Source organism: Thunnus thynnus, chromosome 12 (genome assembly GCF_963924715.1).
Source record: "Thunnus thynnus chromosome 12, fThuThy2.1, whole genome shotgun sequence".
Lineage (NCBI taxonomy): Eukaryota > Metazoa > Chordata > Actinopteri > Scombriformes > Scombridae > Thunnus > Thunnus thynnus.
Genome location: NC_089528.1, coordinates 8,351,216 through 8,365,996, shown reverse-complemented (window position 1 = coordinate 8,365,996; position 14,781 = coordinate 8,351,216). Strand labels below are relative to the sequence as shown.

Sequence of the window (14,781 nt, the reverse complement as noted above, 5' to 3'; positions counted from 1 at the left end):
ATTGAGCATTTATAAGCAGTATATAAACAGTTACTTAATGGTTTATAACACACTATTAATGTAGTTATAAGGATATGTTCAAGTGTTTCTAAATGTACAGTATTTGTCACCAATTATAATTTCTCCAATGAAGACATTTTATATCATTACAACTGTGTTTCACTATATTGTCATTAGTTTAAAAACCATCCTCCACTTATGAGTGACCACAGGAGTTGTTGACAAATACATTAAAAAGCACTTATATGTGCTAAATTATAATGTGTTATAGTTATAAGTGTTTATATATTGATTTGTAAACACTAAACAGGGGACTTTAAGTTAAGTGTCCCAAAATTCAATTATTATTTGATACTCATATTATTTTCTAAGACTGAATGAGGGAAAATAATCATTAATTGGCAAATTTAGCAGTCTTTTAATTATTTTTCTTTGAGTTTTGTAATGTAGCATTTGAATGCAAATCTTATTAATGAAGTTTTAATTTGTCAGTTTATGAATTGATTATAATTAAACTACATTTCCCATTTACCTGTCTGTAATACCAAGTGGGTCAGCAGACACATTTCCTGGCATGACACTGCCAGTTCTGACTGTAAATCCCCATCCTCTGCCAACTCACTAATCCCATAAGTAAACAGTAAACCCACTCCAAAAACAAACTGTTTCTTTCTACTTGCAGCCCCTTATCTTTTAGCCTCTTCTTCCCCACCCTTCCTCCAGGTTCACTGGTATCAGCACAAAAATCTCAAAAATAACATTGCTGGGTAAAAAACCTGGAAAACAAATCTTATGAACTCATAAGAGGTTTTTCACATTAAAGGGGAGTCTGGTGGTATCAACAAATCACACAGAAAGACCAAAATCAACAATCAATGTATTCTACCAACAAGTATTGTCTGTGCAGTCTCTGTACTATAGAGCTTTAAAAAGACATCGGTGAGCCACCCTGTTGCACTGAATGTCATGTTCCTTCATTACCACGAACATGATAACTATAGTTGACTTTGAGTCCTACTGTCCTTGTCACGGCCCCGGCCGAGCCTCCAATTATTTCCCTTGTGTTTCCATATGTTTCCCTTTTCCCCTGTGACTCCTGTTTTCCCATCTGTCTGTGTGTGTGTTGTGGACTTGGCTTCCTTCCTTGCAATGGTCTAAAGTAACAAAAAACATTTACTCAAGTGCTGCACTTAAGTACGATTTTGAGGTACTTCTACTTTACTTGAGTATTTCCATTTGATGCTACTTTATACTTCTACTCCACTATTTATTTGACAGCTTTAGTTTTCAGATAAAGATTTGACAAAATGGATAATATAACAAGTTTTTAAAATACAACATATTGTTAAAGATGAAACCAGTGGTTTTCAACCTTTTTGGTTTTTGACGTCTTACAAAAAGTAGTGTGTAGTCGGGGTCACATTTCAGATGTCTGTGAGTTGTTAACAGCTCCACCAAATAGTGATTTTTCCCTCTAAACTTCTCACATGGTTTCATTTCAGTAAATATTCAAATGATCCAATGTTTCACCAAAAATCAAAGATTAGAGAAAAAGTCAAAAAACTGAAAACAGATTTATGTGTCAGAAGATTTGTGTAATCATCTCATGACCCCTCAGATTTATCCAGGGACCCTTTGGAGGGGCCCGACCCCTAGGTTGTGAACCACTGGACTGAACTAGCTAACTATATATGACATCATTAGACTATTAATACTGAAGCATCAGTGTGTAAGCAGCATGTTACTGTTATAGCTGCTGGAGGTGGAGCTAGTTTCAACTGCTTGCCACTGTAAACAAATAAACTGCTTCAGTAATAGTTTTGACCAATGAGCCATTGCTGGATGTTTACATTTTTCAAAATAAAGGACCAAAATATTATTTTCTACCTTTCTTTAACGTACCGAACCGTAACCCCAAAACCATACAGGTACATACCAAACCATGAATTTTGTCCACCATTACGCCCCTAGTGCTGACTCTTACATTAAGTGTCATTACCTACTATAGTATATGTATGGATGTGTATATGTACATCATATACGGACAGGTGACAAGTTAAAGGAAAAACCAACATAAAGTGTCTTAGTAAGGTGTTGGGCCACCACGTGCAGCCAGAGCAGCTTCAATGCACCTTGGCATTGATTCTACAAGTCTCTAAACTCTACTCGAGGGATGAACACATTTCTTCCAAAAGATATTCCCTCATTTGGTGTTTTGATGATGGTGGTGGAGAGCACTGCCTAACACGTCGGTCCAAAATCCCCCATAGCTGTTCAAATGGGTTGAGATGTGGTGAGTGTGAAGGCCATAGCATATGATTCACATAATTTTCATACTCATCAAACCATTCAGTGACCCCTCGTGCCCCATGGATGGGGGCATTGTCATCCTGGAAGAGACCACTCCCATCAGGACAGAAATGTTTGATCATAGGATAAAGGTGATGACTCAGAACAACTTTGTATTGATTTGCAGTGACTCTTCCCTGTAAGGGGACAAGTGGACCCAAAGCTTGCCAGCAAAATGTCTCCCAAAGCATTGCAGAGCCACCTGATCCCCTCACTTTGGGGGTCAAGCATTCAGCCACTTGTTAAGAATATGCTGAAGGATGACTCATCTGACCGTATCGCTTTTTTTCCACATCTCTGTAGACCACTGTCTATGGTTTTTGCACCTCTGAACTCTCAAATAAGCATTCGTCTTTGTAATGAGGGGTTTATGAACTGCAACCCTACTATAATATCCCTCTCTATGTAATTGTTGACAGGCTGTTTTTGCTGACACAGTCTGATCACGTCCTGCATCAGGTGACTTTTCCTCAGTCATCCGAGGAAGAGTTGCTCCTCTATTTTTCCTTACTTATCGCACTAATGCACCTGTTTACATAAGTGATAACTTATTACATTTTACTAACTCATTGGCATCTCTGTTATTCCAGGGTATTTTGTCTGAGGTATCCAGTTCCTTCACTTGCTGTTGGCCGCCAAGCTAAGCAAGACATAGAGTCAATGCTGACTGTATCACATTTTATTCTCAGAACTGTGGCAGCATGATTTGGCACTGTATCCTTGTGTGTGTGTGAAATTAATGTGTGGAGTAGTGCCTTCTCCTGCTCTATTTGAGAATAGAAAAGGGACACTGAGGTGATGGGGAATGTTAGCTCCTCTTAAGAGAGCTGCAGGTGTGATGAATGAGCCTGGGTGAATCCTAAGGTCAGCTGTTGTTACCGGTATCTACAGGGCATCCTCTGCACCTGGTAAACCTGTGTCAGTGATGTTTCAGTTGCCATACAGCTTTGAAAAAGCCCCATGTAAAGGCTGGAGATACCAAATGAGGGTGCATGTCCGATGCACACACACATACGCACACTGACTTTTGTCTTTCCTCCCTCCCACCTTGCTCTGTACTGTGGCGATAGTGTAGGAGGCCAAATGCACCAAATATACATCAGTCTTATCACAGAGGTTCTACACAGATAGTAACGTGTATCTCCCCGGCAGAGCAAGTGAATTACTTTCCTGTTTTCTTTTTTTTTCACCCTTCCACTTTGGAGTTGGCCCTGTGGGGTGGATTGGATGAGATGGAGCACACAAAGCAATTTATTCTCCATCTGTACCATTACATTCATTTAAGAAAGCAAACAGCCTGAAAGCAGATCGAGCAAGAGAGAAAGAAGGAGGGAGAGTGAGAGAGAGATATAGACCCACTTCGCCTTCAACTTTACATCAAGTGGATCAAGCTGATTAAGGTTGCACATACAGTATGTATTTTATCAACGCCCTTTAAATAGGAAGCCTGAAGACATACATACAGTACCTAATGAATTTTCACAAGGAGATGAAAGGAAAGGAGGGGAGCGTGCCTTTTAGGCCAGGGGTGCCCCAGCAGACAAAATGGGAAGTGGAGATGGGGGGAGGCTTGGCTGCCGAAGTCTCGTTTGTTGATTGGCATCAAAGGGCATCTCATTCCCAGCAATCAGCTGCTGCAAACAGACAGTTAATCCCTCCTCAACTCTCCTGAAGGCTGCCAATGTCTGACACTATAACTGACTGCGTCGCGCTGAGGAGAGATGAACAAAATAGACAACCATTTGCTGTGCCTGGCAAGTCTTCCTCCACGATTTAGAGTGAATGTAATGATTTGTTTTGAAAATCACACAGAGAACATGCTGCTAGCAAATGTGGGATCTACTTTTCTCTGAATTCAATCGCTTAAAATCAATTTTGATTGAATAACACACACTGTGGTGTACCTGTTATGTGAATATGAGGTTATTCTGTGAGAAACTCTGGTTTTCACATGACAGATAACCCAATATCATAAACTAACCACACATCCTCTCCGCTAACATAGCATCACCACTTTCATCCCTGTTACCCGCTGCTCCCACACTACCGTTCCAGAAATAGATCAGGTGAGGAATGTGATCGAGAGTCAGGTGACTGCTGAGCGTAGCTTTGCACTATCAACCATGTCAGCAAGCAAATTACGGTCATGCCTCGCCATCCTCCTAACCTTGCTTTCATCTCTCCCTTCAGTTACACCGAATGTAAACACACGCATACACATGAAAGTCACCTTACCAGGTCAGACAGGGGCGCTAACTGCTGCATTTTCCATCTGTGCACTGATGTTTGCCGCCCAGTGAAGTGAAGCCAGGGAAGCTATTGTTTATTGTAAAGTGAAAGCTGGTAGAGGCATCAGGGAGTGTTTAAGGTCTCCTCTCTCACGGTAAATACATCTTGTAGAAGACAGAAGAGAACTAAATCCTTTAACTGAGGCAACATAACAAGTGGTATATGTATTGGCCTTTAATTACTTTCTGTATATTATTAATATGAGCCTTTCTCCTAAAACACTGAATCCTATATTTCCCATAATGCAACTTGATAAGGCCTTTAATGTGGACTTTCCCTGCCTATCAATTGATGACATCATCAGGGTTATTTCCACGGACTGTGGAAAAATTCCTCCAGATCAACAGAGGACATTATAAAGCTGCTTTTAAAGGCTGAGCAATACTCACCCACTGTCTAGTAAAGTGACCTTTATGTGTAAAAATTGGTGGAAAATCCCTTTAAAATTGTCACAATCAACCCTAGCCTCTGCCATTCCCTCGCAGTAGTAATAGATCCCCACTGATATTTTCTCTGAGAAAGGGTTAAACGTGAACATAAAGTATGTTCCGACTAGGAAATAATGTAGACGATAGTGTTGTAGGCCTGAAACTTAAATACTGACCAGTGGCTCTTGCATCAATTATCACACTGTGTCCTGAGCACTATTTTCTAAGTGGCCACTGGAATACAACTGTACCAAGAGGTTAGTTATTCGAAAGATAGCCACTATGTACAGTGTACATAATAATTAAATTAACCTTGCCCAAATCTGTGCACTCAACACAGAACAGCATTAGTTTTCTCTATTTCAAGAGCAGTATCCATAATTCCTTTGTCAGACTATGCCATAGTCGTTCCGATCCCTGTGCATTGAACAAGCTGCCAGTGACAAATCAGATATCAGCAAGAGCCTTTGTAATTACAGGGAGCTGAATGGGTGACTACGTCCCAAATCCAGAAGACCAGCAAGTGACACACTCCATCTGTCTTAAGCCTCCTTCCAATTGAGATTGACTCATGAGAAGGTACTGAAATAGTGCACACCATCACCATTTATTTTCAGCTGCATCTGTGACAATTGTGTCCAGTCTTTAGAAAGGAGGACAACATTTGCTATTACCAGGTCTTGAAAAAACTGTCCATTTCACATGTATTTTGTAAAAGTAATTGTTTCTGGTGCATTAGTGCTGTTCCATTCCAACATATTGATAACATTGTTGTGTGAATGAATAATCCTCGGCTATTGTAATGATGCATTTTAGAGCTGTACTGTTGAGAAGCAGTGTCATGTTAAATGAAAGTGTTTGATATAAGTGTGCGATATAATCGGTTAACATAGAACCAATGTTCTATGTTAACAGAAGAGAACTAAATCCTTTAACTGAGGCAACATATCAAGTGGTATATGTATTGGCCTTTAATTACTTTCTGTATATTATTAATATGAGCCTTTCTCCTAAAACACTGAATCCTATATTTCCCATAATGCAACTTGATAAGGCCTTTAATTTGGACTTTCCCTGCCTATTAATTGATGACATCATCAGGGTTATTTCCAAGGACTGTGGAAAAATTCCTCCAGATCAACAGAGGACATTATAAAGCTGCTTTTAAAGACTGAGTAACACTCACCCATTGTCTAGTAAAGTGACCTTTATGTTACCAGGTCTTGAAAAAACTGTCCATTTCACATGTATTTTGTAAAAGTAATTGTTTCTGGTGCATTAGTGCTGTTCCATTCCAACATATTGATAACATTGTTGTGTGAATGAATAATCCTCGGCTATTGTAATGATGCATTTTAGAGCTGTACTGTTGAGAAGCAGTGTCATGTTAAATGAAAGTGTTTGATATAAGTGTGCGATATAATCGGTTAACATAGAACCAATGTTCATGTTTTAAATGTTTTCAGTGTTTGGTTTTCATGTTCATGTTCACATTAGATTTTTGACCTGTCAGCAGAGTGTATAACCTGTGGTCATACAGTGAACATGGGGCTCATTTCCTGAATATTACTCCATCATCCAAACTAGAATATACAGGGGGAAGCCTGGGGGCTTCTCTGTGTGTGTTTCCAAGCAGCACAGGCTGTACTGGGGGTCCAGATTCAGCTTTAGGGCCCTTCTAGCAAAATGGGATAAGTGTATCATTAGGGCACCTGAGCTGGATCTGTTTGAGCTCACAGTGGGGCCTAATAAAACCCTGTAAGGGCCACCAGACATTTCTAATGCCATCAGCATGCCTGTAAAAATGCTCTTATAGCCACTTGCAGCAGAGTAATGGCAACACATAGCCTTATTGCTCCACTTTAATATATAGATAAATATTTTATTATTGTCACGCAACTGTGTTGGTGGTAAGTGTTTGGTACAGCATGGTAGCTCAGTTCCAGTGCAAAAGAAAGAACAAAACAACCGAACAGGCACCATAAACCATTACAACAACACACGCAAAAAAGAAACACATGAATGTGAGAGTATGTACAATGAATATGTATGATATGTACAGTTCAGTTCCCCAGCATATCAAGTAACCCAGACAGACAGAAAGTACAATGACAGAAAGTACATTGGCCTCATGATGTCATCCCAGATCATCATGGATCCAAAGGTCTTAGAGCCTGACCCGCTCAGAAGTCAGATCCAAGCGAATCAAATAAGTGTATTTCAGTTTCCACTGTGCTCTCTGTGATTGGTAGAGTTTGTTTGTGCCAGAAGAAATTACTGGGGAATTTAATAACCAAAGGCATTCTAACCTTGTCAGCCTTACTGAATTGGCTCAATGATGGGACCAAATGTCAATTTTCCATCTATCTTTAGATGGATTTCAGGTCGAATTTAAGTTTAAAATGGGTATTTTTCAAATCTGTGCAAGTGCCCTCTGAATGTCTTTGTGTGGGTGTGAAATTAATGTCACAGTAAATGTGTGGAGTAGTGCCTTCTCCTGCTCTATTTGAGAATAGAAAAGGGACACTGAGGTGATGGGGAATGTTAGCTCCTCTTAAGAGAGCTGCAGGTGTGATGAATGAGCCTGGGTAAATCCTAAGGTCAGCTGTTGTTACCGGTATCTACAGGGCATCCTCTGCACCTGGTAAACCTGTGTCGATGATGTGTCAGTTGCCATACAGCTTTGAAAAAGCCCCATGTAAAGGCTGGAGATACCAAATGAGGGTGCATGTCCGATGCACACACACATCCGCACACTGACTTTTGTCCTTCCTCCCTCCCACCTTGCTCTGTACTGTGGCGATAGTGTAGGAGGCCAAATGCACCAAATGTACATCAGCACTATCTGTGTAGAACAGAGGTTCTACGCCGTGAATTACTTTCCTGGTCTGTTTTCTTTTTTTTTCACCCTTCCACTTTGGAGTTGGCTCTGTGGGGTGGATTGGATGAGATGGAGCACACAAAGCAATTTATTCTCCACCTGTACCATTACATTCATTTAAGAAAGCAAACAGCCTGAAAGTAGATCGAGCAAGAGAGAAAGAAGGAGGGAGAGTGAGAGAGAGATATAGACCCACTTCGCCTTCCATATGCCGACACAAGCAATTGTATGTCAGTGTGTGTGTGAATGTACGTATGTATCTGTTATTGCTGGCTGTTACCTAAACCTAAATCCTTTAGCCTCACAGCATCTCAGGCTGATGGTCTCTAAGCGTCCCAGTAAGAGACGGCAACCCAGAAACACTTGTCTTCTCTGCAGCGACTAAACATAAAGAATAATCCACATCCTGCAGTTATATGGCCATCATTAAAGGTTCACTGCCAGGCCAACCTGCCTTGGTTTCACACTGGATAATGGGCATGTTTTATTAGTGATAGTCAGGGACGTCAATTAAAATCCACCTCAGTTTTATGACCTTTTGTAGGAAGTTGTGGTTTATCCATCACATGGCAGTGACGGTTGACTTGGTGATGTGATTTCACAGCAGTTTATAGTTTTATGTTTATGGCTGAAGTACTGTATTTGTATTTGTGTTGACATCCATGTCTGAGACCAGCACAGTGTGTTACCGTTCTTTCTTCAGCGTGTGTTAGTGTCATTCTTCCAAAAGATATTCCCTAATTTGGTGTTTTGGTGATGGTGGTGGAGAGCACTGTCTAACATGTCAGTCCAAAATCTCCCATAGGTGTTCAATGAAGGAAAAAAAGTGAAAACTGTGACCTGGTATGTCCCCTGACCTGAATCCAATAGAACGTGTTTGGAGTATTTTAAAGCAGAAGGTAGAGCAACAAAACCTTTCAAGCAAAGAGCAGCTGAAAATAATCATCGACAGAACATCTCTCTACAGATCTGTGCAAGACTGGTATCATCTATGCCCAGCAGGATCCAATCTGCCTTCAAAAACAAAGTCAGGCATACCAAACATTAAAAAATAAATAAATAAATAAATGAGTCTCACTAATGAAGGGTGTGCTGACTTTTGTTGCAGTTCGTCCTTAAATATGGATCTTTCATTATAGTTTAAACAATCAAACATTCTGTTTATCAAATGAATTGGCTTAATTCCTCTAATTGTATGCTATTGTAGCTTAAAATTGTATTAAATGGAAAGAATTTGCAATTACTGTACTCAGTTTTGTTAGATACTGTATATAACAGACTGCATGTCTATGCATGAGTACACAGAGCAACTACACACCAAAGTATGAAAGAGTATGAAGTGGCGCCACCATGTGGATTTAACAACACTGCCAAACTTTGACAAAGAACTATTAGAAGAGTCATCTAAAAAAAAAAAATAAAAAAAAAACCTCTCCTGTGTATTTATTCCTTCATAGTTAAGGGGCAGAAATACGCAGTCCTGAATCCACACTACATTCTACTTATATATTCTATATCTTTATAGTATACTTTTTTAAGTTATACACACAGACAAAAATAAAAAAAAACAACTTTCTGGAGCCGATCACCCTCTGCAGTTCATCTTAATTTCTCGCAGCTATAAGTACGACCTCCTTTTCCTTTGTGCATTGCATTTGGTGGGACAACACACATAAGAATCAAACATTTCAACTTGTTTTAAGAGAACTTCATTTTGTCACTTTTCTGGCAGGAACACACTTCAAACTGAAAACCTGCTTAGAATTAATATTAGTACAGAATTGGGACAGAGCTATAGAGCCAACTGGATAATCTTATAAAAAGTGTTTATGTGCTCCTGCTGGTGATGCAAATGTTAAATTGGTCTATTTGCATGTATCCGGTAAAACCAGCATGAATGTTTAAAAAAGAAAAAAAAGAAACACACATTTATTCACAGTCATCCTGTTGTATAAAGTTTTAAATAAACAATTCTCTGTAATTCAAGCAGAATAAATAACATGAAAGTTAGTGGAACTGTAACAGAACAGGTACATGCAATTATTTACATACTGGTATTCGGAACAGAACAATATCAGAGCTGCAACGATAAGCTGATTTATCGATCAGTCAATTGACAGAAAATGTATCTGCAACTTTTAATAACTGAATAATCATATTAGTCATTTTTACAGCAAAAATACCAAAAAAGTTGCTGAAGAAAACATGCATTTCTCCCTATTTTCTGTTATTTTGTAGACTAAATGTTGAGAACAAAAAAAACAACCTGCAGATGAATCGAAAATGAAAATAATCTTTCTTTGCATCTCTAAACAACACCAAGCTAAACACAGAAAACCAGGTAAAAAACAAAAGTACCCTCAGCGTCAGTGCGTGGGTACTAATACTGTAGTTGTTTAACTGCAGCTTAAAAAAGGTCAGTCAACTCACTAACGTGTTTCTCTGATGATCATGCTGCTGTTGCCGCGCAACTGGGCAAGCAAGTCTCTGAATCCAGCCGTCCTCTTTGCTGCTTTTTTCTTGGGTGAGACGTCTACTGGCTTGTTGGGCACTAAGGTGACTGAAGACGGCTTCAACTCAATCAGACATGTGTCTGCTTCATTGTCACTTTCTTCATTGCAGCAACCCTCAAAACCAGGACTGCTACTGTGACCGTCGACAGAGTGAAGACTGTTGTAATCGGCGCCGTTAACGTTGGCGTATTGGCCCGCGTTGTTGCTGTGGAGACGCTTCTGCTTAGCGATGCGAGAACCCTGAGAATCATCTCTTGCTCTCTTCTTCCTGTTCTTCTTCACCTTTTTCGCCGGCACCTTGACACGTCGCCTGAGGTTCCTGACATGAAAACGCGCCACATTCAAGTCATTTTCGATGTAAACGGGCTGACTGACCTGCTTTGGTTCTCTAGGAAATGTGTGTTTTGAGTGCAGCAGCTTTACCTCTGTAAGAACGGTTGCGGCCTTGAGCAGAAAGATGAGCCTCGTAAATACTGCTCGCTTTGCTTCGCACCTTTCTTCTCTAGCCTTTTCTTCACCAGCTGTACATGCATCAAAAGATTCCTGTCAAAACAGAGAGGCAGGGTTATATTAGCTGACAATTAGCATATAAATTTACTTAGTGACTGGTGACTCTCTGTGAAACCAGTTCCATTTCCAGTAACCATATGCATACGGCACACACAAGCTTACCCTCTTGCATCAGGCAGCCTCCTCGGTCTCCACTGTTTGAGCAGGACCCACTGATCACATGTCAGGGACGAGGGATCTGAAGAGCAAACCACAAAGACAGGTTGTACATGTTAGGATGCATCTGTGCCCAGAATACAGACTAACCCGACTGATTATTTGAGTTGTGCTCTCTAGCGACGCTGCCACAGCTGTGGAGGCCAAACTGAACTGAAAACATTTTACAATGACAGTGAAAGCAGAGGTTTTTTGGTTGATTGTGGTCAGCAGTTGACCCAGCAACAGATAATGGTAGCTTGTGTCATTTTATGTCGGCCTTACACCAAATGACTTTTCAAGTGATTTCACTGTTGCAGACAAATTTCATGTCTGTCGAGCTGTCTTAAGTCAGGCTTTTAGTCTTTTTCTTGTCTTGATATTCTGATAAAATCAAACATGTTTAATATTATCGGAAGTTTTCAGTCTTTTCTTCTTGTAAATTTCCACCAGAAGCAGGATGGGAAATAATCTCAAAAGGAATCTAGTTGTAGTCTTGCAAGCAGTGACCCTGTAAGATTCCCAGTCTTTGCAAAATCTTAAAGTCTGTGACTGAAACTCAGTGACTTATGACACATTGTCTTTAGATATGAGAGGCTGTCAGACTTTGGTCTTTTAAAAGTCTTCTAGTGTATGGTAGGTATTAGTCTCAAAACACTGGTGTGAAATTGGTAAAGACACTTTATTTCCGCTAGATTTTTTGGGGGCATTTTGCCAGGCAGACACCAGGCTTTCATGAGTTGGTCTGTTGTCGGCATGCTGCCAAATGCAACTGTGAGGATTTAATGGAGATGTTAAACTGAAATGAACTCCAAGTAGCAGACGCTAATAAGTTGAAGCTTATTATTGGAGCAGCTGATAATAAAACCAGTCAGTTTACTTTGAGGTCATTTGCAAGACATCTCTCTGTCTATTTGATGGAATGCCATTAAACACATTTTAGTATTAATTACCTTTAATTCAATGGCTATATTTTCAGCAAGAGTTTCTACAGGAACCCCTGGTGATCACTGCTTGCCTTTATATACATTACAGTGTTATGTGTGGATGTACAATTGAGATGCTGCCGCAGTAATGGTGGCTTGTTAAACTTCCACCTTCAACCCAGATTTGTCAACAACGATGAAGGTGAATTTTTAAGAGAAAAAAAAATTAAATCTCTGTAGTTGTAATGACTCTAAAAAGTTTTTAAAACTCATGTAAGGCATGTATTTCAATCATGTCATCCTTCGGTATGTATATTTATGTATCATTTTGAACACTAATAGGGAAATACATACAGTATGTACAGTATGTAACATTTTGGTATATATTTTTTAGGCAGCTTCTTAAAGGGAGACTTTGGTATTTTTCAACCTGGACCCTATTTTCCCATCTTTTTGTGACTAATGGAGACAATAATTTTGGAAATTCAGAAATCCAGTACTGAGCGAGAGTTCTTCAGCTGGCAGCTGCGAAACAGGCTGCAATAACCCGATAGGGCTATTAGCACTCCGTCAATGTACTGTATGTCCACTAAAAGTGCTTGTTTTTGTCACTGACAGGCTCAGATTGTTATTGTAAGTGTCTTATAAGCCCTTTTAGTGGACGTACATTAACGGGGTAAAATTGCCCTGTTGAATTACATTGTGGTCCGTTTTGCAGCTGCTGACTGAAGTACTCTCGCTCAGAAACTGTTCTCCCCATTAGACACAAGTTTCCCTTTCAAGGGGTAGTTCTAATCATAAAAACAATACAATAACAATACTACAATGAATGCAAAAAGTTCTATTATTCATATTTCATACTGCCAGCACTCAATCAAGGAGAGTAACCCTATCATAATATTTGTTATAGGTATTGTTTTGCTGCTTTGACTTTCACAATTACATCATTGAGCACCATTACATCAGTGTGCTGTAGCAGATGTTTTCAAATCACAATGAAACTTATAGATAACATGCTGCGTTGCTTAAACAAAGCACAAGTGCACTTACCATTATCTAAGAGTTTGTCTTTGAGCGGCACCTTCATCGTCTTTGCCTTCTGGTAGAGCTTCCGACAGGCTGAGCACAGGCCCTGTGAAGGCTTCGGCTTCTTCTGACTGTTGATATATAGGAGGGAAGGACCTGAAGCTATGCTGCTGTTATCAGAGCCACAGTCTTCATCTGACTCATCCACTCCTTTATCAGCTACCTCTACAACCTTTCCATCATCCTCCACCGTCACATGCTCCTCATCATGTGTGTTGCTGATGAGGTCAATGATGTCATGGCCGCTATCCTCATCTGTATTAAGTACGCCATTGTCGGCTTCCCTCAGCCATGTCCGATGTCTCTTACTCCTCAGCTGGCGCTGGATGACATCTACATCTGAGCTGGGACTTTCCTGGGCGTTCTTGTTCTTAGAGGAGTTTAGCAGTCTGGAGGAGCGTCTGGTATACATGTGGCTTTTCCACTTTAGACGATACTCAAGTGACCTGTGACAGAGGACAACAATGACAACCTGAGATAAAGCATCCATAGTGTAGTTGTGCATATGGTATGTGATGGTTACGGTGCACAGCTTTATATTATGTCACAATTTCACCGAGGTCACAGTTTGAAACTGTTTATAGAAAGACTTCATATGGTCTTACCTGTAATATTCAACTTTTATGGACAATGAATGAAAGCCATCTGCTTCACATAGGTTGTCAGCTGCGGTCCTGTTAAAACGCACCACTTTAAAGTTAGATCATCAAAACAGTGGAGGGAAACATTATACAGCGCAGCATCAGCAACATGATATTGTTTGTGTTTCTGTTTGACCTCATTTGAGACTAGCTTCATGTTTGACACACTACTGTTTGGACTTAATGCAGGAGTTGATTTCACTGTAGGTGTTGTTGAAGTGGCTGGTTTATACGCTGCCCATATCTGTGGCTGCTGTTGACCCATCTCATGTAGTACACACAACATACTACACATGGCAGCTTATTTGATTATGTTTGTTTTGTTTTTTTAACCCAGATCCCAATAATACTGCTGCAAATGTCCCACAAGTGTGACTCAGAGCTCCTCCACAAGATAGGGCCGCCTTAAGATGCTTATTGTTTAAAGCTGATATGTTAAGTGGTGAATATTCACAAACTAACTTGAAATGAATTAAATGATTGCAAACCAATGACACACAGTAATCCAGGTCTGAATTACAGCCGACTCGAAAATGAAAATGTGAGCAATTCTTGAACTGCTGCCATTGTAGCTCAATGGATCAACTAGCAAGACTAAACTAATCTAGAGACTCAACTAAACTGATCGACGACGACGACGACAAAGTGAAGTCTACGAGGATCGACGTCATCAGAGCCAAAGCTACTCTCATTTAAGCACTTACTTTGTATCAGGTCGTTCACAATTTACAACTTTTGACATGTCCACGGTTGTTTTTTTTTACCCGATATCAGATGAAAAGACAATAGCAACGCGCTTACTTGCTGACATACTGGCTCGTGAGGCGGGCTCGCGGACTGTAACTGTTTATATTGAGCTCGAGGACAAGTCGTTGAAGATGCGCGCGTCTGTTCTTCTTTTTCCTTTTTCTTCTTCTTCTGCTGCTACTCATGGATGTATAAAGAGAACTGGATACAGGAAGA

At 40.1% G+C, this 14,781-nt stretch overlaps 1 protein-coding gene across 2 annotated transcripts; it reads right to left on the bottom strand.

The window, feature by feature from the left end:
• Positions 1–9,857: 9,857 nt before the first annotated feature.
• si:ch211-227n13.3 (uncharacterized) lies at positions 9,858–14,765 on the bottom strand. Of its 2 annotated transcripts, none has more exons than XM_067605127.1 (6): positions 14,620–14,765; positions 13,783–13,851; positions 13,142–13,623; positions 11,133–11,208; positions 10,884–11,003; positions 9,858–10,779 (listed from the first exon to the last, which is right to left on the bottom strand). In XM_067605127.1, the coding sequence occupies exons 1-6, from the start codon at positions 14,748–14,750 to the stop codon at positions 10,377–10,379; spliced, it is 1,281 nt and encodes a 426-aa protein (XP_067461228.1). In that variant the 5' UTR covers positions 14,751–14,765; the 3' UTR covers positions 9,858–10,376. The 2 variants fall into 2 exon arrangements, with proteins under 2 accessions (XP_067461228.1, XP_067461229.1); XM_067605128.1 differs by having other exon boundaries at positions 14,523–14,663.
• Positions 14,766–14,781: the final 16 nt, after the last annotated feature.